At 35.9% G+C, this 25,492-nt stretch overlaps 1 protein-coding gene and 1 long non-coding RNA gene across 2 annotated transcripts in view; one reads left to right on the forward strand and one right to left on the reverse strand.

The window, feature by feature from the left end:
- Positions 1-568: 568 nt before the first annotated feature.
- Positions 569-6,281, reverse strand: CBLN1 (cerebellin 1 precursor). The gene is made up of 3 exons (XM_053692888.1): positions 6,024-6,281; positions 4,489-4,608; positions 569-1,489 (listed from the first exon to the last, which is right to left on the reverse strand). Exons 1-3 carry the CDS (start codon positions 6,279-6,281, stop codon positions 1,292-1,294), a joined length of 576 nt encoding a protein of 191 aa, XP_053548863.1. The 3' UTR covers positions 569-1,291.
- A 4,437-nt stretch (positions 6,282-10,718) lies between these two features.
- LOC128640401 (uncharacterized) overlaps positions 10,719-25,492 on the forward strand; it is a 98,807-nt gene continuing 84,033 nt past the window's right edge. Inside the window, exon 1 of the long non-coding RNA XR_008399341.1 lies at positions 10,719-10,768. This is a non-coding gene — a long non-coding RNA (uncharacterized LOC128640401). The remainder of the gene's footprint in view (positions 10,769-25,492) is intronic.

A 25,492-nucleotide genomic window follows, 5' to 3' on the forward strand; every position in this document is an offset into this window, starting at 1 on the left:
ATATAGTTACATTTCACACAATGTGTGTGTTTTTATATATATATATATATATATATATATATTATATGCATGTATATATATATATATATATATATATATATATATATATATATATATATATATACACACACATATATATATATATATATGTGTGTGTGTGTGTGTGTGCATACGATCACACACACGTGTGTATATATATATATATATATATATATATATATATATATATATATATATATATATATATATATATATATATTTATATATATATATACACTCATATATTCTGTGAGGCACATAAACTATGAATGCAATTATAAAGTATTGGTTTCAGTTTTTAAATTAGTGTGTGTAGATTTTGTAATAAGAATCAAAATAAAATTACAATTTATTTGCCAAAATGTACAATTTAAATAAAAGAACAATCTAAAATCCAACTAATATTCTTCGATAAAATGTAAAACGTTATTTGAAACGTCAGAGAGAGAGAAAAAAAAGGCAACAAAGAATTGCTGACTAACAATACTGAAAGAATAAATATTCCGCTTGACTTTGACTGGGCGTTATATCATTTACAAATTCTATGTCTAATTAACAAAAATAAGAGCCTACTATTAAAGATTTTGAGCTCCAAGCGACAACACAGTTACCATTCCTGCATTCACACCTATATTACAGAGTAGAATATTTAATTGGTTATTGTTTATAATCGCATGGATTTGGGCTACAAATTCACAGAGCAGAACAAGCATCACATTAGCAGCTTTTTATTCCACAATCACTCATTTACAGTGAACCTTTAAGAACTCTTATCCTTACTCTGTGTCCAAAGATACTTCCATATCCATCAAGACAATATAAGAAAATATTAGGATGTTTTGAAATCCAGAAAATGAAGTGCCAAGGTAATGTTGAAAATAATTTTTTATATATATTAATTAATATTAAAAACATAGGTTAAATAATATCTTTCTGCCTAGACTATGGAATGTAGTGTAAAGCACAATGATGAACTGAAATTGATGTATGCAATAAAATCCATGATTAAGGGATATGGGCAGTGATCAATTGTAGACAAAGGTGCCCTTTGGATAAAATGCCGGATTAACTCGCCAGTCTTTTATCTGTAACATTAATAAAGTTTCCATAGCATGTGCACATACAATTAGATATGCAGAGACTTCTAGTATATTTTATTGTCCGTCCAGGTCTGCCAAGTGCATCTATTTGTGGGGTCAATAGCAAACCTTCATCTTCATATCACTTTCTGCTCTCTGGATAAAGAGTCATTTTAAAGTGGAAAGAGCAGGAACCCAGAGAACGTGGAGTATTTCCAGCCGCCCATTAGGTCCCCCTTTTCCAGTTTTAGGTACACGCTGTCCCCTTTCTCCATTTGAATAAGAACTCCATTACTGGCTGCTTCCCTTGTCACATCCTGGTCACCAGCAAAGGCAGAGATAACTGGCCAGCCATTCAAAATCAAACTTACCTACAGGGGCAAAGAAATAAAAAAAAAATGAATCAATGGGCAGGTTTATGGAAAGCTGAACTTTAATAAGTCATATAAATATGTAATTGGTCAGCCATTTTTATGTGATTGCCTAATAATATAGAATGTAGGCTTAGATTAAAAGGTCTGTAAGGTTGTTCAAATAGTGTGTTCCAATAAAGGTTATCATGTAATTATAGAAGTATAGTAGTGATTGGATAGTTCTGCCCTAACGAATTAAGGCACACACACACACACATATATATATATATATATATATATATATATATATATATATATATATATATATATATATATATATATATATATATATATATATATATATATATATATATATATACATATATATATATATACATACATATATATATATATATATATATATATATATATATATATATATACTTACATATGTGTGTGTATTATATATGTGTGTATATGCGTTTGTATTTGTGTATGTGTGTATATGTATGTGTGTGTGTATGTTTGTTTGTGTCTTTATATGTGTATATGTTTATGTATATGTGTGTGCGTTCTTTATAAAGACTCTTAGTTATTCAAAGTAACAACAATTGTTCAAAGGCAGAGATTATTCCCCCAACTTATAAATACTAGCTAGATATATAAGGACAAATATGCTAGAGTGGGAGTTAATTCATTATAATTTATATATTTACTATCCAGCTTGACTATACAAATATATATACACTAAAGTGAATGTTTGTACAAAAGAGGAGAACCAGTCTTCAATAACTATTCTATTGTATTTATCATTTAAATTAAATGTAAACACATATTGGACGTGGGTGAATGACATTATGTAATAGTTGCATAAAATATTAATGAAGGCGATTGTCTCACTAGATAGAAGCTATCACTTTGTGTTTTTGCTAAACAGATCGCAAGAATCCCAGCAGACAAACTGACAAGTATATATTACTACATAAACAATTGTTAAAACTCACATACAGTGACAAAGGAAATGACTAAATTCTTAGCAAATAGAGTCTAATGTAATTTTGACTGATGGTTTTCTGAATTCTGCTATGAGATTTTGTGATAACTAAGTGATGTTTTTATTGGGAAGGATTATAATATACAATTCACAATAAAGCAACACTGTTAAAGCCATTGGCAAACCATTTTAAAAATTGCATTATCAATCAGTATAGTGTTGTATATTGGTATGATTTATATTATATTTCACTACAGAAACTAGGCGAAATTCAAACTGAACTTCTATGATGTGACTTATATTGCAACGTTTCATGGGAGAGTTTAATAACTTTAGTTACAAAGAAGGGTAACAAAAGCATAACCAATTAAGAACATTTCTGATTATAAAACTAAAATGTTTTATTTCAGGATGAGGTTCACAATAGTTGGGACTGGGTAAGAGTTATACTGGAGATAAAATGACAACGTGGAAGTGGCACCCCCCCCCCCCCAACAAGTAGTAATATAACTGCACAATACAATTAAAAAAATGTATAAGTATGCACATCAAAGATGCTGGGAAATCTCTCATATGTTGGAGCAATAAAATATGAATAGGGAGAGACCTAAAAACGTAGGCTATTCCCTGGATCATTGATGTGAATAAAGATGGCTTTTTTTTTATTTTGCTGTTATATGTACTCCTAATTCTTTTGCTTCTATATGTATGTACATTTGTAGTGTGAGTTTATGGTCTTGGCAGTGACCCTAATAGCGTGTGCTACTGAATTCCCACTAGTGCTTGACTGGTGATATATAAAGTGGTATATGTTACCAGCCATTCTTGCTACGAATGAGTTAAATAAATAATGACTTTTGCTTCAGAGGGAGAAGTCACTGTCATGATAAAGCACCTGCTCTTGGTGAATCCCACAGCAGCCAAATTATACCGAGCATAAAAAGCAGATGTTTGCTTTTTAGCCAAAATTGTCAAAGGCCAAGAGTTAATATTCTCCTATGGAAGGGTTGGTGAATACGATCTCACTCCCTAAATAAATTGTTTTTGAATCCCAAGGAAGTGCATAAAAAGCTATTGTTGCTACAATAGCACCTATAAAGTAGGAAGTTGTAGATATGAAATGTAGTCGGTCAATAGTGTATATTATAATGTGCATTATTCATTTGTAAACGTATTTGATATATTATTTGATTTTATTGTTATTTTTTTAATGTGTCAAACCCCTTTCAGAGTCAGTTAGAGAAAATAATTTAAATGTAGATATATTTGCACTTTGGTTTTGGTCTCCTCCAATATTATTAAAGTATTATCTCATTAACTGAAAGTGAGCTGGTATAAGGTTTCCACCCTTTGGGAATTGGAAAAGGGCACGTGTAATGACAGCCATTCTATAATTAATGAAATAAATAATTTCAGTTATAAAGCACTGAACATAATTATTTCAAATTAACATAGTTTGTAGAACAGTCGTGTTTATTTATAAGATAAGCAAAATTCAAAATACTTGAAACTGAGTTTTAATAAACTCTATTTGCAAAGAGGTGTTACAAATCCAATGATTTCTTTTAACCAACAGAGACGCACCAGCTTTTAATTAATCAAACAATTAACAGTCGTTGATTAATGAGCATATGTATAGTCAAAGATGTGCTTGGAAATAAAAATATCAACTAAATAAAATCAAGCACAAGTGCATAGGTGTTACATCAATTAGTAAATGCAACACAGCTGAGACTGTGGCACTAAAATTATTTTGTTGATATTAATTTTCACATAATTAATTACCAGTAATATTTTTATCAGGTGTATTAATTGCAAGCGGAATTAACCATTTCATAATAAAATCTCAAACTATTTATATTTTAGAGAAAGTTACAGAATTAAGGTATAGTTATATCACTGTCTTTAGTTATGATATTATATAGGGTGACATTAAATGTAATACACTTCAGGCACTAGGCTCCAGATAAGATTGAATTATCTGTTTATATAATGTCGTGTGTTCACTAAAATAGAGTCTGACCTGAATAGTCTGTCGGTTATATACTTTCACCACGTGGAAGTTGAAGCTGTAAATTCCTTTCCTGGGTGATATGAAAGTGCTTCTCTCTGAGTCGAAATTGCCTCCAATATTGACCAAGATCTTTAGAGAAAAACATTTACAAGGAATAATTTAGACTTCGATGACACAGGCAGGAAACATATAATTATATGATTTATTTAACTAGCAGGGTGGTGTATAACATCAAACCCTAAATCAGCTCTCAGTGGAAACAAATTGGCTATTAAGTCATATAAAAAAACACCATGTGGATAACACACACACACACACACACATTTACTTACCAGAAGCCAGAAAGCCACTTCAACTGCTTATTTTATTTTTTTATATCTGGCTTGTGTCACATTGCTAAATTTCACACCCTTATATATATATATATATATATTTATTTTATTTTTTTTACATGGATGCTTATAACAGGGACACTTTAATATTTTGCTCACATTGCGTTACATTTTTTTTATATCATATAGCAGAAGTGCTATATTTCTGAGATTGAATGATGTTATATTTGAGGCAGAGTAAAATAGGAAATGTCTCTGTCCAAGGTCCTGATTAGATAGCGTGCAGCATTCACTCTCCACAATTGATCTTTGTACTGTGTGAATTGAGCGTCAGGAAGTAGTTGATCTTGCACGTTTGGAAAATATGAGTATTTATTGCTAACTGGTTCATATCTTTTTACCTTGCGTTCACCAACATCTCAGAAATTCATAAAAGAGTCAATACTCTTCAATTCATATATTATCCAATATGCATGGAATTGGTTCTCATGGGTGGTGGAACTATTCAAAGCTTGATATGCACTTCACTGGAGAGTTATGAATACAAGGGAAAGGCTGCTGATAGAAAACAATGAAGAATATGTTTTCTCAGAGTATTTTAGCTCTTTTGTTTTAGTGGGTTTTGTGGTTTAGGGAACATATCTCCTGTTACATATTTTGGAAAGCCTAATATATCTTACTTATAATAATAGTTCCTTCTCAAAAGGATGGCATCAAAATACTTTAACTCACAGTTTCAACGAGTCCCGGATTAGTAGACATTTATACATTTTTAAATAAAATAAAATATGATTGATAATCTAAATATAGAAAATCAGCAGTTACTATGTTATATTAGTATTGACATATACAGAAGACATATACAGAAGACAAAGAAATCTGCATTGACCCCCCTATATCTCCGTATATTCACTTTTAATTAGTTGCACTCTTGTCTGCTATAATGCAATTACAGCACAATATACATGATTAAGGTTCACAATGTATCCGTCAATCAAGTAGTATGTATCTATCTATCTAAATACATGTATCAGCCTGTCATCTTCACTCTTACATACACTCAAATACACTTCTATGTCTTTTTGATACAATACACACACTCACTGTTACACAAACACACACACCTATATTAGGTATCTAGCACAACTTGTCAACATCCCCTCTCCCATCACTTAAGGAAGTTTGCAAATGATTCCCCAGCTCTTTATTTACCTGGTCGAAGTAAATGACCATTGTTCTGTTGCTCATTTCGGATGGCTCATGGTTGGTGCTCCTAATAGCGGAAAATGCAACCTTGGCACTCCCAGAGCGCACAGAGATGCCCAGCGCGGTTCCAGTTGGGTCAGAAGTTGGGTTGGAGTCACACACCACTAGGCACTTGCCCTCCAGTAGAATGGGCTCGGTCTCATTCTGCCCATATGCCAGCCCTGACAGCCACGCTAGGGCCATCAGCACCTCCACACCCCACATAGCGCGGGTGGAGTCGCTTGTACACGCACAAAGTGCTCTGAAACTGACCCTTGCTAGCTGTGGTCAATGCAGTTGGGTCATGGACCTCAAGCAGATCCTAGATGGAAGAGTAACTGCCACCGTTTGAGCCTCTTTATGATTCACTCGTATTATCTGATTTCTTACAGTGCTCGGTTTGGCTGCAGCCCCCTTTGGCTTCCCGAAGATCCGAGCCCCTACTTAGAGCACTTTCCCACTATAACGCTCCCTGGTATATGAACAATATACCCTATGATAGCAGCCTATGCTGCTTTACAGTGAGCTTTGTACTCTCGCAGGTTTACTTTCCCCTAGCACAGGATTTGTTCTCATTTGTAACGCTCCGTGCTTCTTTGTAGCTCCGTGTCTCCTTAAAAATGGCTTTGCTCCCTTCCAGTGCCACCTCTCAGTACCTCCGGCCGCTGGACAAGCAGAGGGGCAGCAGACATAGCGGAGCTCCTGCAGGAGTATGGATGGATCTTACACTACAAGCGCAGCACAAAGACACGCAGGACACAGAGTGGGGGGCTATCACCCACGCCCACTACACTCCCCGACCAATCCAGGGCCAAAACCCTCAGATGGACAGCCAATGGGCACCCAGCCTGCCTTCCTCCACGTGATGGCTGTGGCTTTGTTATAGGTGCTAGTGGCAGGTGGTGAGTCGTCCTGTCAGCCCCAGCCACTGGATTAGTACTGCTGGCCCCAGATGTCTTCAGGTAAGGCAGAAGCCAAAGGCAGCACTCACCTATCTGCAAATCATCGTACTTTTATTCATCTCTGGCTGTTGGAAGTCCAAAATGTATTACTATTAATGGTGTAAAAAATACATTTACTAATGTGTGAGCAGAGTCATTACAGGTGGGAGTTTTAATCATTTTTAATATCAGTGGTGTGTGGTTTGTTTATTACTTAATGGCTCATAATTAGGAAATGGGATGTTTTACATATATAGATTTCAGTAGTAACAGGATGGATGTGGTTAGTTTGAGAACCATTGTGTGGTATGTATATTACCAGATAGCACTCCTTGTATATAAGGTGTATAGAAGATGTTATTTCTCTTCTGGTATTAGGGAATTTGTTAAAAGTGGACATTGCATTGTGGGATTTTTTTTCCATACATATTTTTAACCTAAATTACATATTGCAGCACAAACAGTTTCCAAGTTGGACTGAACCTTCTTTCAAAAAAGGATGGGTTTATACATTTATAAAGGATTCTGGTTTATTTTCAGCTGAGACCATTTGAACTGGATACAACTTTACAGAGCAATGAACTAAAAGTTTGTGGACGTATTTACCCATTGATTATTATAACATCATGCTACAATAAAACGTTTAATAGATACAATGTTTGGGGGGTCTTTTATACTATGTAACAAACTCCAACGTGGACCTTTATCTAGTGGGCGTTGTACATGTGACTCAGTAATTGGGATCCACTACCCTGACTGATGCTGTATAAGCACAGTGTGTGCTTCCTGTAATAGTTATATTGATGTGAAGCTTTGGGACTTTACTGTGTATGTTATCAGGCTCAGCTAATATTGGCTACAGCAGAATTCTTTTGCTGCTTTATTCCTGCTATAACTCTTGGGTTTATGTGACAGGCAGCATGCTTTGCAAGGACATAAACAACTAGCCCCAGGCTAAACGCTTTTATAGAGCCAGTTGCTTTTTACAGTCAACTGAAAGATTTCCAATATCAGCTCAGCTCACGGTCTCCATTAGGTGTAAGAGTACAGAGCAGAGCTGCGGGTTATTTCAGACTGTTTTGATTTTAGAAGCTTCATTGTGAAGAGAAGGATTAAAAAGAGTTACAGGCTGATATTTATTGCCCCTGTTTTAACCACCAGCTATATAGCTGCACGCTGTTTTGGCTATTGTCCTATAGAACTAAAGGACAAATGCAGGTCATATTGGGTCAAACCTCCAGAGAACTTATTATTTGTATGAAATTGCTATTGTCTTTTTAATGGAAAGGAAAAAAAATATACCTGCTAAAAGCTTTCTTTGTTAGTGATTTGTATGAACAATATTGTATATAATAAAATGTTTAACATTACAATCAATTAAATAATTTAGCACATTTTATATTCACGGTTTAAAGCTTGCTTTTAAAAAAAAATACAGAAACCTGCTTTTTCAAGGAAAGCAAATGGTGTAAAGTCTTAAAAACTTACATTATATTCTACAGAACACGCAAATCCTTGAAATGCTGAAGTAGGTATTGCCTTGAGGTGTTTTTTTCTTCTATTTTTGTAAACAGTTATATTGTACTTTACTGTATATACTAATTGTAAGCAATCATGTTGAATCAAATATCATTCAGAAAACTCTCAGCAGAAACAAATGTCTCTAATTATAACATTAACATATGGGACAGATTGAGTAATACTTTGAAAAAAAGCAAATTTTCATTGGAAATTCTGGATATTTCTGTGAGTCCTTAAAGGGACAGTATACACCAATTTTTATATAATTGCATGTAATAGACACTACTATAAAGAAGAACATGCATAGATACTGATCTAAACATATAATATAAAACCTTTTAAAAATTTACTTAGAAACTCCCAGTTTAGCACTGTTGATGAGGTAGTCTGGGACACCCAGTGAAAGGGGCTGGGCAAACAAAAAGAGCAGAGACTCCCCACCTTCCCCCTTCCCTGCATATGAAAAGGCAGATAACAAACAGGAGCCTGCAGGAGTCTGTAAACGCCTGTATACATCTGGTACTGCAGGACTTGGTTAGGAGTCTAAAAATCAGCACAAAGCACAATGTTATTAAAAAATAAGCAAAACTTTATTTATATGGATCATCTACAAAACATTTATGCAAAGAAAAATATAGTGTACAATGTCCCTGGAAAAGTAGTAATACTCAAACACACATGCCAAAATACAAGAGAATTACTGTAAGTAACAGTAACTATTACTAGACTAACCATGCATTAAAAAAACATACATTGTAAGCCAATAAAAGTTATTAATACATACTGTCATACTTGTATGCATCTTAATCACTGGACTAACACAGTTACTACAATCAACATATGTTTGTGCATGTATACATGTACACACACATACACACACACACATACATACACACACATACATACGCACACACATACACACACATATATACACACACACATACATACACATATACACACACACATACATACACATATACACACACACATGCACACACACACATACATACATACACATATACACACACATACACACACATATATACTCACACACACACACACATATACACATACACACACATACATATTCATACACATACATACACATATACACACACATACACACACACATACACATGTACATATACACACACATATTCACATACACACACACACACACACATACACATATACACACACATATATACACACACACATATACACACACACACACATAAATACACATATACACACACACACACATACACACCCTACACACACACATACATACACATATACACACATACACACATACACACATGCACATATACATACACATATACACACATATACACACACACACATACATACATACCCATATACACACACACACACACACATACATGCACATATACACACATACACATATATACACACACACATTCATATGCACACATAAAAACACATGGAAAATTAAACTATTTCCATACTATTCAGAAAATATAGAGAAAGAGGAATCATGTAGGCTTGTTCCTAAATTCAATAATTAGTGTAATAGAACATTTCTCTCTCTGGACCAGAAACCATGGTTATATATATATATATATATATATATATATATATATATATATATATATATATATATATATATATTATACACATGCATGCACACACACTCATGCATGCGCACACACAAATATATGCATATTTCTAGGTTTGAATGGTTAGAAAAGAATAAAAAGACATGAATGAGCTAAGCTAAGTCATGTATTTCTATTTCCTCACTAAGAACAGATTTGAAATAATTTATTACTTGTATTTTTACTTGTGAAAACATATCCCAGCTGAATTGTAACTGTAAGGGCTTAGCGAGTTTTTAATGAAACAACACTGCAAGAAAGCACATGAAACATCTCATACAAATATCAGATTCTGTAACGTGTTGCAGTTATATCTGCCAGCTATTTCACTGCTTCTGTTACAGGAATGCAGCATGTGGATATGTGACTGCCTTTTGCATATTTATATCTTACCTTCTATTTTAAAGTTTTATTTCCTATTTTTGTTTCCTAGAAGTTTTGGGTTGGCATATTACATCAGAGATGCTTGTCTTCTTCTCAAGAATTAAAGTGTGCAGAAGATACAGAACTCAGCCATGTTGAACCCCCCCACACTAAATTTGTAAGAATCATATTGCTCTCATTTCAGAAGGAGATTTGAACACTGTGGACTTGGCTTCATTGGGCAGATGTAAGTCAGACTTAAAGAGAGACAACATTCCTGAAATACTATCAAACTTACACATTACTAATTACTATGGAAATAATACTGTGTATTATATTTTGAGTGTGACAAACCTAACAGACTCTTGTTATCCCACTAACTGCAAATGGAAGGCAACCAATAGGTTAAACTTAACTTAATCTTAAAGAGACACTGAACCCCATTTTTTTCTTTTGTGATTCAGATAGAGCATGCAATTTAAGCAACTTTCTAATTGACCCCTATTATCAAATTGTCTTCATACTCTTGGTATCTTTATTTGAAATGCAAGAATGTAAGTTTAGATGCCGGCCCATTTTTGGTGAACAAACTGTGTTGTTCTTGCTGATTGGTGGATACATTCACCCACCAATAAACAAGTGCTTTCCATGGTTCTGAACCCAAAAAATAGCTTTGATGCCTTCTTTTTCAAATAAAGAAAGCAAGAGAACGAAGAAAAATTGATAATAGGTATAAATTAGAATGTGGCTTAAAATTGCATGCTCTATCTGAATCAAGAAATAAAAAAAATGGGTTCAGTGTCCCTTTAACAGATGCAGTTTTGGATTTTAAAAACTATACAATCTGATGCACTGGAAACCCAATGTCCTGTAGGAGTGGGGTTGCCACCTCAGGCATGTTTTCCTGGATGCTTATGAGTTACACATGCTACAGGGCATGCAGGTAGGAACATGTATTGTGCTCTTCATTATATTTTCCAGAGGCACAATACATGTTCCTCCCTGTTTACCCTGCAGCATGTGTAACTCATAAGCATCCAGGAAAACATGGCCGAGGTGGCAACCCTAGGTAGGAGCTGCAGTACTTCTCCTAAAGCTGCAATCAAGTTAAACCTGATACAATTAAAGCATGCAATTTTACAAAACTTTCAAGTTTGCTTTGTTTTCTTGGCATCTATATGAGCTCATGAGTGTATGAGCCTTTACACTATTATGGCAACAGTGTTTGCAACAATGTATAATACTGCTTCAAACATTGTTGCAAAAACTGATGCCATAGAGTTCTAAAGACACATGCATGCTCCTCAGCTCCCAGGAACCTACCTAGATTTACTCTTAATAAATAAATATCAAGAGAATGCCCTAGGGGAGATAGGAATCCCCGACAATCTGAAATCTACCAGGAGTTTTTGGGCCATGATGATATACCTAAGCTAGACACAGAAGATGTAGACGGGCTAAACGCACCTATCACATTAGCTTAATATTAATAAAGCACCTGGTCCGGATGGATACACCGGTATCTTTTATAAGACATTTTTAGACGAATTAGGCCCCTTATTGATGGTCACCTTTAACCATATGTTGAAAGGGGGACATATCCCAAAAGAATTCTTACTAGCACGAATTTCAGTGATTCCGAAGCCAGGCGAAAATAAGCAGCATTGCAAAAATTATCGTCCTATATCTTTAATTAATCAAGACATAAAGATTTTTTCTAAAATTTTAGCTACCAGACTCAACAAACTAATGCCTAAATTAGTCCATCTGGATCAGGTGGGTTTCATAGTGAACAGGGAGGCTCCGGATAATGTGAGAAAGGTGATTGATTTGATCAACCTTGCATCGGTTAACAGGATCCCTTCTCTGTTACTTTCCTTGGATGCAGAGAAGGCATTCGACCGTATTTACTGGGATTATCTTGATAAGGTGTTGGATGCGTTTGGCATATCGGGAAACTTTAGAAAAGCGATCTCTGTGATTTATTCTCATCCCTCAGCTTTTGTTAAAATTGCGGGGTATAAGTCAGGGCCCATCGAAATTGCAAATGCTACTAGACAGGGATGCCCTCTCTCCCCGCTTTTATTTGCCCTGTGTATTGAACCCTTAGCGGCCAGCATCAGACGAAATGTAGATATTACAGGCATACATATAAAAGCAAAAGAATATAAAATTAGTCTTTTTGCAGATTATATTATTCTATCGATTACAAGGCCACTTATTTCTCTTCCAGTGTTGTATTCCACTATAGATAAGTTTGCGGAAATATCAGGCTATAAAATTAATAAGGATAAGTGTGAGGCTGTTAGTGTAAACTTACCAACACACACTAAAAAGCTAATAGATCTTAATTTTTCTTTCTCATGGGCTGAGAAGGGAATGAAGTACTTGGGAGTGATGCTCACAAATAGGACTGAGGATCTGCTTCAGTTAAACTACACTCCTTTGATATCGCAAATTAAAAATTTGTTACAGAATTGGGAAAAGTTGAAAATTTTGTTATATGGCAGAATAATTGGTATTAAAATGACAATTCTCCCAAAGATTTTATATCTTTTCAGATGCTTACCAGTCTCTGTGCCATCCAAAACACTAACACAACTCCAGAAATATGTAATTTAGTTTATTTGGCAAGGAAAAAGAGCAAGAACTAATAGACAAACACTTTGTAGAAGTAGAAGAAGAGGAGGGATGGGATTGCCGGATTTTCTAGCTTATTACCATGCGGCCCGTATGGCCCAGACTGCTTTATGGCACAACAAGGTTGATAATATTCAGTGGGTGCAATTAGAATCTGATATGGTTGGGGTGGAGCCAATCTATAAACTTTTGTGGACTGGGAGATCTCACAGGCCTAATATATGGAAAAACTTTTGCAGCAGTAGCACACTCTGTCTCGTTATGGGACTCTTTGTCTACCAAATGTAAGCTAATCTCAGATACTTCTAAGGCAACACCACTAATAACACTTTCTACTACACTTGACGTGGGGCTCCAGAATAAGTGGGCAAATAGGGGGTTGTACAGAATTGCTGACACCTTGAGGGGACAGAACTTTATGGACTTTAACACATATGCTAGCCTTAACGAACAGGATAGGCCCAGTGGGTATCAATATCTTCAGTTGAAGGCAAGAGTTTGTGAGGTGATAGGTACCTCATATAAAGGGAACACCACATACCTAGAACAAATCTGCTTAGCTAGACAGAGAATGAGAGGGACCATTACTGGACTATATGCCATTTTTAACTCTCCACCAACGACTCACAAGCTTCCTTTTATGCAAAAGTGGGAAGAAGAGTTTCAGTTTACTTGGTCTTTAGATAAATGGAATGATGTTTTGTTTAGGGGACCCTCCTTTTCTATATGTGCTCATTTAAAATAAAATTACATGAAGACTGCTTTTCGTTGGTACTTTCACCCCTCGAGACTGCATAATTTAGAGACAGGTAACAGAAAATGTCTAAGAGGGTGTGATGAGATAGGTACCTATTCACATATGTGGTGGGACTGCCCACGGGTAGCAAATATTTGGTTACAAACCTTTAGTCTATTAGGCAACATTTTCGGGCGCACTTTGAGAGTGTCGGCCACTCAAGCCCTCCTGCATGAGCCTATACCAGGGTTTAATAGGGCGCTAAACAAATTTATTTCTACCATCTTTACTATAGTAAGATTAACAAAAGCCCAGTATTGGAAAGTTGAGATTCCTAATTTCCAGATTATTTTAAATAAAATTGGGTATTATTACCAAATGAGTAACAATGCAGCTATTATGCTGGACACTGTGGAACAGTTTGTCTCTGTCTGGGAACCGTGGATTATGTTTTCTGAAGCCAGAGTTGTGGGTTGATATCCTAAGGTTCTGGGAGTACCTATTGCTTATTGAGTTTGGTTCGCAATGTGACCTAATTTGTACGGTTAAATTCATTGATGTTTATATATTATGCTGACCTGCCGAGTTTTGCCTCAATGTATTTCAAATTATGCTGATGTGACAATTGCATTTACTTTGTTTTGTAACTAAGAAGAAAAATTCAATAAAAATATTTTCAATTAAATATCAAGAGAATGGAGCTCATTTGATAATAGTAAATAGTAACATTTTATTTTAACATTACACGCTCAATTTAAACCATAAATGTTTAATTTTGACTTAAAAGGGACAATGTAGTGTAACATTTTCCCAATTTAGTGTGTTCTCAGTGACCCATTTTATCTGTTAGAGAGTCTTGTTTTTTGTTGTTTTTTTTTTTTCTCTTCAAATAGTTCCTTTACCTTTATTTTGTCATTTGAAACTGCGACTTATACTGACAATTTGAACATTGCAGATTTTGCTATAGAAAATCTATGTAGGCAAGAGGCAGCAGAAGAAATAAACAATTATAGGGCAGAATAAAGAGCAGGAGCCCAGCACCATTTGAAATGGTTCCTGCTGCAACTTTGAATACAATTAAATCTTCACAGCTAATTGCCTGAGTATATTGTCCATCAGAATAGACACAAAGCACCCCAAGAGTACATGAACATAAGAGAAACAAAAATAAAAAAAAATTGAAAAGTTATATAGTTTTCAGTATTTTTAGAACAGAAAGGATGTAAACATTGGTTCACGTAATGGTCTGGATCTGTGAGCTCTTCTGCAATATGGTAGGGAAAGGTATCATGTTTGAAGCACTCATCACTTGTACGTACATATGGAACTAAAGGAGAAAAAAGATATTTAAGCATTGCAAGTAATACGATAACTTCACAACGGGAAAAAAAAATCACAGGAAAATTCTTTATCTATTTTTTTCCCCTACAAAATACACCATTAAAGGCATTAAAAGGCATACACCATTAAAGATTAATAAGGTTCGGCTGCACTCGTGAGCGAACCTGCAGCAGAGAGTTAAGAAGCAGCGGCCATTAGAGCTGCTTCTTAACCCTCTTCGCCCCCTGTTATGTGGTGTATTTCAATCCTCTCCCCAGACTTTTCCCACCAGGGATATTTACAGTCCTTGCTCATGCGCAATTGGCTGCGCACAAGCAGGGGGCGGTGTTGCACACTAGCCGTAGTGTGCAAAGATAAGACAAAAATGCCAGCCGAACGTACGCCCCTGTCTGTCTTATTTTGTTAAAGGGACTGAAAAGGCAAAAAAGGATTTTCAATTATTGTATACATGACTATATAATAATAAAGCGCTCAAATAACTTGCATTTTTCATTTCTTACTGTTTTCCTGCTCTCTCGATGCAAAAGTAGGCAGATTTCCATACCCCCTGTGAGGCTAATTTGCATTAGCCAATCACTGTGGGCAACCTGGGTTCTATGAGCTACGTCAGCTTCTTGTACATCGCACGCATTCACAATCCGGAGTTTATCGCCTATGTCTCTATACAAGCGGTCACGTGACTGCAGTGTATTCACAGCTGGAGCACATTAGACCATTGAGCGCTGCACTATGTACATATTGTACAAGTCTGCAAAAAGCCGTGACAGGCAGCATCTAATGAATACGCATGCACAAAATCCATATGAAGACCTGGCAAATGTCTTTGTTTATTGCGGTGCGCATGCGTTGGGGGAGGTTGATGAATAACTGTAATAGGGAAATGAGATGGCGCATTATACTGCATGTTGGAGAGCTCATTTTGAGGGATGGTGTATGTGATGTCACTGTGGATATTAAAATACATATTTTATGTAAATAAGAGGCTTCATTTAAAAAAAAAATATTAGGGTTTATTTATATAGCATATTTCAATCGATCTGTGTGTTTTAAAGTTACACCTTATAAGATTTATAATCCTTTAAATCTGGCCCTAAATACTATGGAGATTTGTAGATACATCATTTGATAAGCTTTAACCCCTTAGTGACCAGAGCACTTTTCCATTTGTTGACCGTTTGGGACCAAGGCTATTTTTACATTTCTGTAGTGTTTGTGTTTAGCTGTAATTTTCCTCTTACTCATTTACTGTACCCACACATATTATATACCGTTTTTCTCGCCATTAAATGGAATTTCTAAAGATACCATTATTTTCATCATATCTTATAATTTACTATTAAAAAAATTATAAAATATGAGGAAAAAATGGAAAAAACTATTTTTTCAAACTTTGACCAAAATCTGTTGCACATCTACAACCACCAAGAAACACCCATGCTAAATAGTTTCTAAATTTTGTCCTGAGTTTAGAAATACCCAATGTTTACATGTTCTTTGCATTTTTTGCAAGTTATAGGGCACTAAATAAAAGTAGCACTTTGCTATTTCCAAACCACTTTTTTTCAAAATTAGCGCTAGTTACATTGGGACACTGATATCTGTCAGGAATCCCTGAATATCCTTTAACATGTATATATATATATATATATATATATATATATATATATATATATATATATATATATATATATATATATATATATATATATATATATATATATATATATATATATATATATATTTTTAGAAGACATGCCAAAGTATTGATCTAGGCCCATTTTGGTATATTTCATGCCACCATTTCACCACCAAATGTGATCAAATAAAAAAAAATGTTCACTTTTTCACAAATGTTTTCACAAACTTTAGGTTTCTCACTGAAATTATTTACAAACAGCTTGTGCAATTATTGCACAAATGGTTTTAAATGCTTCTCTGGGATCCCTTTTGTTCAGAAATAGCAGACATATATGTCTTTTACGTTGCTTTTTGGTAATTAGAAGGCCGCTAAATGCCACTGCGCACCACACGTGTATTATGCGCAGCAGTGAAGGGGTTAATTAGGGAGCATGTAGGGAGCTTGTAGGGTTAATTTTAGCTTTAGTGTAGTGTAGTAAACAACCCCAAGTATTGATCTAGGCCCATTTTGGTATATTTCATGCCACCATTTCACCGCTAAATGCGATCAAATTAAAAAAAACTTTAAATATTTCACAATTTTAGGTTTCTCACTGAAATTATTTACAAACAGCTTGTGCAATTATGGCACAAATTGTTTTAAATGCTTCTCTGGGATCCCCTTTGTTCAGAAATAGCAGACATATATGGCTTTGGCGTTGCTTTTTGGTAGTTAGAAGGTCGCTAAATGCCGCTGCGCATCACACGTATATTATGTCTAGCAGTGAAGGAGTTAATTAGGTAGCTTGTAGGGAGCTTGCAGGGTTAATTTTAGCTTTAGTGTAGAGATCAGCCTCCCACCTGACACATCCCACCCCCCTGATCCCTCCCAAACAGCTCCCTTCCCTCCCCCACCCCACAATTGTCCCCGCCATCTTAAGTACTGGCAGAAAGTCTGCCAGTACTAAAATAAAAGTTTTTTGGGGGGTTTTAGGGTTTTTTAAAAAAAAAAAAAAAATAATAATTCTTCTGCTGTGTAGGACCCCCCTTAGCCCCCAACCTCCCTGATCCCCCCTCAAACAGCTCTTTAACCCCCCCCCCTGCCGTTATTGGGCACCATATTGGGTACTGGCAGCTGTCTGCCAGTACCCAGTTTGAAAAATAATAATGTATTTTTTTTTTTATTTTATTAAATATTTTATTTATTTCTGTAGTGTAGCTGCCCCCCCCCTCAACATCCAACCCCCCATCCTCTCCCAGATGCCTTGATTTAAAATCCCACCCTCCCCAGTCCTCTCTCCCACCCTCCAGATCTACAGCATATTGATGCTGTTTTTATAGACCTCACGTGCACACGTGCGCCCGTGCACGCGCACGCACCCGCACAAGATCCCTCCCCCCTCCTCCACCAATGACTGCCCACCCGCCTCCCTGGATGAGCTCCCACCCACCAACGATAACGGCAATCGATAGCCGATGCAGAGAGGGCCACAGAGTGGCTCTCTCTGCATCGGATGGCTAAAAACAGTTATTGCAGGATGCCTCAATATTGAGGCATCACTGCAATAACATGAAAGCAGCTGGAAGCTATCAGGATCGCTTCCACTGCTTTCAAAGACCAACGACGTATGGGGTACGTCCTTGGTCATTAACTGCATTTTTTTGCAGGACGTACTCCATACGTCGTTGGTCGTTAAGGGGTTAAAGGGACATGAAACCCAAACATTTGCCTGCATGATTCAGATAGAGCATTCGATTTTAATCAACTTTTCAATTAACTTCTACTATCACATTTTCTTTGTGCTTTGGTATCTATAAGCTTAGGAGTATGCATCAGCACTATATGGCAGCATGTTTTGTTATACATGTGCAAGAGCACTAGATGGCAGCATGTTTTGTTTATACATGTGCAAGAGCACTAGATGGCAGCATGTTTTGTTATACATGTGCAAGAGCACTAGATGGCAGCATGTTTTGTTATACATGTGCAAGAGCACTAGATGGCAGCATGTTTTGTTATACATGTGCAAGAGCACTAGATGGCAGCATGTTTTGTTATACATGTGCAAGAGCACTAGATGGCAGCATGTTTTGTTATACATGTGCAAGAGCACTAGATGGCAGTATTTTCTCATTCCATGTAGTGCTACAGACATGTTCACGCCACCTACCTATGTATCTCTTCAACAAAAGATTCCATGAGACTACAGCAAATTTGATAATATAAGTAAATTGGATAGTTTTCAAGTTTTCTCTGTCTGAATCATGAAAGACAAATTTTGGTTTTCATGTCCCTATAACAAATGATTATGATGGGCCTCATGTTTGTTAAGCATTAATAATTTATTCCACAGATAAAAAGACCCAAAGAATTTTGGCAGAGCAATTCCTTCTTCAGGAAATACATTAAAAGAAATGTGAATCACATTTGAGTGCATTTTGGGTTTTGAATAGAAGTGTTTTTGTAACATACTACCATTGGAGCAGCATGCACTTATTTGCTGCACATGCCTCATGCAGCCTTATTTAAAGGGACATTCAAAACTTTGAGATGATAATATAAAATGATAAATCGTAAATATAAAAAATTCTAGAATATACTTTCATTATTTATTTTGACACCTTTTCTGTAATTCCATTCTGAAATTGTGAGCTTTTCGGTTCAGAACACTGTTGTAGTCCACACAGCCATTTATAACTGTCTCTAATTGGCGACAGCAGAGAAGGTAACCTAAGTTACAACATGGCAGCTCCTATTGTTTTATAAAAACTAAAATTAAACAACTAATAAAACCTTAAAAATACATCTACATGTTATTCTCAGACTAATCTTTTTTTTTAATGCATCATTCTATCTAGCATTTATTTAGTGTTGTAATGTCTCTTGAATCACTATGCTAGCTCAAAGAACAAGCAGAGATGTATCAGTAATGACTTAATTTGCATCATACAAGTCACTGCTCACAGCCTGAGCTGGCATGTTGTTGGAATGCTGGTGCATGGGGCATGCACTACATATGTGCATATGTCACTGAAATAGTGACAGGTTTATATAGAAGCATTTTTGCAAAGGGTCAGATTACGAGGGGAGTGCTATCATTTGAGCGTGAGCGATTCTTATTTTTTTTACATGCACACAAGTTAAATTGTACTCATATTACAAGTTGAAAGTAAATGCGAATGCGTGAGTGCAATAGCGATTTATGCTAGAATGATTACCGTGACCTCAGAGCTCTGGTTAACTGTTTCGCAAAACTAAACAGTTTCACAAAACACATCAAAAACACATTACAAAGTTACAGTTACACTCACAATAACAGTATCTAATAAAATTATTACTTAAAAAATATTGCACTCAAAAGTTATAAGGGCTCAAATATATGAGATCTCAGGTGTTAGAAAAATAAAAGGCTGCAAAGGACTTTAACAAAGAGATACATATATATACAAAACCAGTGCAAGATTAACAGCCAGATTACGAGTCTTGCGTTAGCCTTAAAAAGCAGCGTTGAGAGGTCCCAACGCTGCTTTTTAATACCTGCTGGTATTATGAGTCTTGTAGGTACAGGTGTACCGCTCACTTTTTGGGCCAGACTCGAAAATACCGCAAATCCACTTACGTCAATTGCGTATCCTATTTTTCAATGGGACTTGCATAGCGCCGGTATTACGAGTCTTCCAACAAGTGAGCGGTACACTCTCTCCTGTCAAGACTGGTACCCGCATTTAAAAGTCAGTAGTTAAGAGTTTTATGGTCTAACGCCGTAATATAAAACTCTTAACTACAGTGCTAAAAAGTATACTAACACCCATAAACTACCTATTAACCCCTAAACCGAGGCCCCCCTACATCGGAAACACTATAATAAATATTTTAACCCCTAATCTGCCGAACCGGACATCGCCGCCACTATAATAAATATTTTAACCCCTAAACCGCTGCACTCCCACCTCGCAAACATTAGTTACATTTTAATAACCCCTAATCTGCTGTCCCTAACATCACCGCCACCTACCTACATTTATTAACCCCTAATCTGCCGCCCCCAATGTTGCCGCCACTATATTAAAGTTCTTAACCCCTAAACCTAAGTCTAACCCTAACCCCCCCCAACTTAAATATAATTTAAATAAATCTAAATAAAATTACTACAATTAGCTAAATTATTTCTATTGAAAACTAAATACTTACCTATATAATAAACCCTAAGATAGCTACAATATAACTAATAGTTACATTGTAGCTAGCTTAGGATTTATTTTTATTTTACAGGCAACTTTGTATTTATTTTAACTAGGTAGAATAGTTATTAAATAGTTATTAACTATTTAATAGCTACCTAGTTAAAATAAAGACAAATTTACCTATAAAATAAAACCTAACCTAAGTTACAATAACACCTAACACTATACTACAATTATATTAATTCCCTAAATTAACTACAATTAAATAGAATTAAATAAAATGATCTAAAGTATGAAAACCCCCCCACTAAATAACAGAAAATAATAAAATAATACAAGCTTTTTAAACTAATTACACCTAATCTAATCCCCCTAATAAAATAAAAAAGCCCCCCAAAATAATAAAAAAGCCCTACCCTATACTAAATTACAAATAGTCCTTAAAAGGGCCTTTTGCGGGGCATTGCCCCAAAGTAATCAGATCTTTTACCTGTAAAAAAAAGTACAATACCTCCCCAACATTAAAACCCACCACCTACACACCCAACCCTACTCTAAAACCCACCCAATCCCCCCTTAATAAAACCTAACACTAACCCCTTGAAGATCACCCTACCTTGAGAAGTTTTCACCCAACCTGGCTGAAGTCCTCAACAAAGCCGGGCGAAGTGGTCCTCCAGACGGGCAGAAGTCTTCATCCAAGCCGGGAAGAAGAGGTCCTCCAGACAGGCAGAAGTCTTCATCGAGGCGGCATCTGCTATCTATTTTACAGGTAACTTTGTCTTTATTTTAACTAGGTAGCTATTAAATAGTTAATATCTATTTAATAACTATTCTACCTAGTTAAAATAAATACAAAGTTGCCTGTAAAATAAAAATAAACCCTAAGCTAGCTACAATTTAACTATTAGTTATATTGTAGCTATCTTAGGGTTTATTTTATAGGTAAGTATGTAGTTTTAAATAGGAATAATTTAGTTAATTGTAGTAATTTTATTTAGATTTATTTAAATTATATTTAAGTTATGGGGTGTTAGGGTTAAGAACATTAATATAGTGGCGGCGACGTTGGGGGCGGCAGATTAGGGGTCAATAAGTGTAGGTAGGTGGTGGCAACATTGGGGCGGCAGAGTAGGTGTTAATAATGTAATGTAGGGCGGCAGATTAGGGGTTAATAAGTGTAATATTAGGGGTGTTTAGACCCGGGGTTCATGTTAGGGTGTTAGGTGTAGACATAAAAAGTATTTCCCCATAGTAATCAATGGGGCTGCGTTAGGAGCTTTACGCTACTTTTTTGCAGGTGTTAGGTTTTTTCAGCCAGCTTTCCCCCATTGATTCCTATGGGGAAATCGTGCACAAGCACGTTTAGCCAGCTCACTGCTACCGTAAGCAGCGCTGGTATTGAGGTGAGATGTGGAGCAAAATTTTGCTCTCCGCTCACTTTTCTGCGGCTAACGCCGGGATGTAAGAACCCGTAATACCAGCGCTGTCTGCAAGTGAGCGGTGAGCGTAAACTGCTCGTTAGAACTGCACCATTGTTAACGCAAAACTCGTAATCTAGGTGAAAGGTCTTTGTGGGCCTGGAGATGAAGATTTTGGTGGGCCTATTTGAGGAATAGTATTGAACATTGATCTAGTCTAGATTGGAATATAGTTTAGTAACAGTCATGGGCAGAGGTTGAAAAATATACCCACTCTATCTCTTGGATAGGCCGTATCACATCCCTTAAAATGTCTTTACTTGCAAAACTCACATATATTTTTCGATGTCTTCCACTTAGAGTGCCCAAACATCTTTTACTCCAGTTTCAAAGCAAATTCTCCAAGTTCATTTGGCAGGGCAAACCCCCTAGAATAGCCAACAGATTCCTGCAACATCCCATCCACCTGGGAGGCTAAGCCTCCCCTTCTGTGACAAAATATCATGAAGGAGTAATGCTCACACATATATTTCAGTGGGGGGTGACACAATCCCAAGATAAATGGAGGGATATTGAACAAGCCTCTCTTCCCGTTAAGATTCATCTTAAGGATCTAATATGGACCCCGGTCCACTGTCGCAAAGCCCTTAGAATCACAAACCTTAGTTAAATATTATTAACCCCTAATTTTACTAAGCAAACATTAGTTAAATATTATTAACCCCTAATCTGCCATCCCTAACATCGCCGCCACCTACCTACATTTATTAACCCCTAATATGCCGCCCCCAACGTCGCTGCCACTATACAAAATGTATTAACCCCTAAACCTAAGTCTAACCCTAACACCTCCTAACTTAAATATAATTAAAATAAATCTAAATAAAAATTAATATTATTACCTAAATAATTCCTATTTAAAACTAAATACTTACCTATAAAATAAACCCTAAGATAGCTACAATATAACTAATAGTTACATTGTAGCTAGCTTAGGGTTTATTTTTATTTTACAGACAAGTTTGTATTTATTTTAACTAGGTAGAATAGTTATTAAATAGTTATTAACTATTTAATAACTACCTAGCTAAAATAAATACAAAAGTACCTGTAAAATAAAACCTAACCTAAGTTACAATAACACCTAACACTACTCTATAATTAAATTAATTGTCTAAATTAAATACAATTAAATAAAATTAGCTAAAGTACAAAAAAAACCCTACTAAATTATAGAAAATAATAAAGAAATTACAAGATATTTAAACTAATTACACCTAATCTAATAGCCCTATCAAAATAAAAAAAGCCCCCCAAAATAAAAAAACCCTAGCCTAAACTAAATTATCAATAGTGCTTAAAAGGACCTTTTGCAGGGCATTGCTCCAAAGTAATCAGCTCTTTTACCTGTAAAAAAAAAATACAAAACAACCCCTCCAACAGTAAAACCCACCACCCACACAACCAACCCCCCCAAATAAAATACTAACTAAAAAAACCTAAGCTCCCCATTGCCCTGAAAAGGGCATTTGGATGGGCATTGCCCTTAAAAGGGCATTTATGTCTATTTCAGCCCAAATCCCTAACCTAAAAAATAAACCCACTCAATACACCCTTAAAAAATCCTAACACTAACCCCCTGAAGATCAACTTACAGTTCTGAAGACCAGACATCCATCCTCAAGGAAGCGGCAGAAGTCTTTATCCAACCGGGCCGAAGTCCTCAACGAAGCCGGGAGAAGTCTTCATCCAAGCCATGCGAAGTGGTTCTCCAGACGGGCAGAAGTCTTCATTCAGATGGCATCTTCTATCTTCATCCATCCGACGCGGAGCGGCTCCATCATCAAGACATCCGACGCGGAGCATCCTCTTCAAATGAAGTCTTCTTACTGAATGACGGTTCCTTTAAGTGATGTCATCCAAGATGGTGTCCCTTAGATTCCGATTGGCTGATAGAATTCTATTAGCCAATCGAAAATTAAGGTAGAAAAAATCCTATTGGCTGATGCAATCAGCCAATAGGACTGAGCTCACACTATATTGGCTGTTCCAATCAGCCAATAGAATGCAAGCTCAATTCTATTGGCTGATTGGATCAGCCAATAGGATTGAACTTCAATCCTATGGCTGATTGCATCAGCCAACAGGATTTTTTTCTACCTTAATTCCGATTGGCTGATTCGTCATTCAGTAAGAAGACTTCGTTTGAAGAGGATGCTCCATGTCGGATGTCTTGAAGATGGAGCCACTCCGCGTCGGATGGATGAAGATAGAAGATGCCGTCTGGATGAAGACTACTGCCCGTCTGGAGGACCACTTCACCCGGCTTGGATGAAGACTTCTCCCCGGCTTCGTTGAGGACTTCGGGCCCGGTTGGATGAAGACTTCTGGTGGGTTTTATTTTTTAGATTAGGGATTTGGGCTGCAATAGAGCTAAATGCCCTTTTAAGGGCAATGCCCATCCAAATGCTCTTTTTCCAGGGCAATGGGGAGCTTACGTTTTTTTTAGTTAGTATTTTATTTGGGGGGTTGGTTGTGTGGGTGGTGGGTTTTACTGTTGGGGGGTTGTTTGTATTCTCTTGTACAGGTAAAAGAGCTGATTACTTTGGGGCAATGCCCTGCAAAAGGCCCTTTTAAGGGCTATTGATAGTTTAGTTTAGGCTAGGGTTTTTATTTTGGGGGGGGCTTTTTTATTTTGATAGGGCTATTAGATTAAGTGTAATTAGTTTAAATATCTTGTAATTTGTTTATTATTTTCTGTAATTTAGTGGGGGGGTTGTACTTTAGCTAATTTAATTTATTTAATTGTTGTTAATTTAGTTTATTTATTTAATTATAGTGTAGTGTTAGGTGTTATTGTAACTTAGGTTAGGTTTTATTTTACAGGTACTTTTGTATTTATTTTAGCTAGGTAGTTATTAAATATTTAATAACTATTTAATAACTATTCTACCTAGTTAAAATAAATACAAACTTGCCTGTAAAATAAAAATAAACCCTAAGCTAACTACAATGTAACTATTAGTTATAA

This window comes from Bombina bombina, chromosome 1 (assembly GCF_027579735.1).
Source record: "Bombina bombina isolate aBomBom1 chromosome 1, aBomBom1.pri, whole genome shotgun sequence".
Taxonomy (NCBI): Eukaryota; Metazoa; Chordata; class Amphibia; order Anura; family Bombinatoridae; genus Bombina; species Bombina bombina.

Bases quoted from the DNA above. Each gene is read 5' to 3' on its own strand.
- CBLN1 (XM_053692888.1), bottom strand. From the start codon at position 6,281: ATGTGGGGTGTGGAGGTGCTGATGGCCCTAGCGTGGCTGTCAGGGCTG. The intron at 4,609-6,023 runs GTAAATAAAGAG...TTTTCTCTAAAG, and splicing joins TGGTCATTTACTTCGACCAG to ATCTTGGTCAATATTGGAGG. The intron at 1,490-4,488 runs GTCAGACTCTAT...TTGCCCCTGTAG, and splicing joins ATAACCGACAGACTATTCAG to GTAAGTTTGATTTTGAATGG.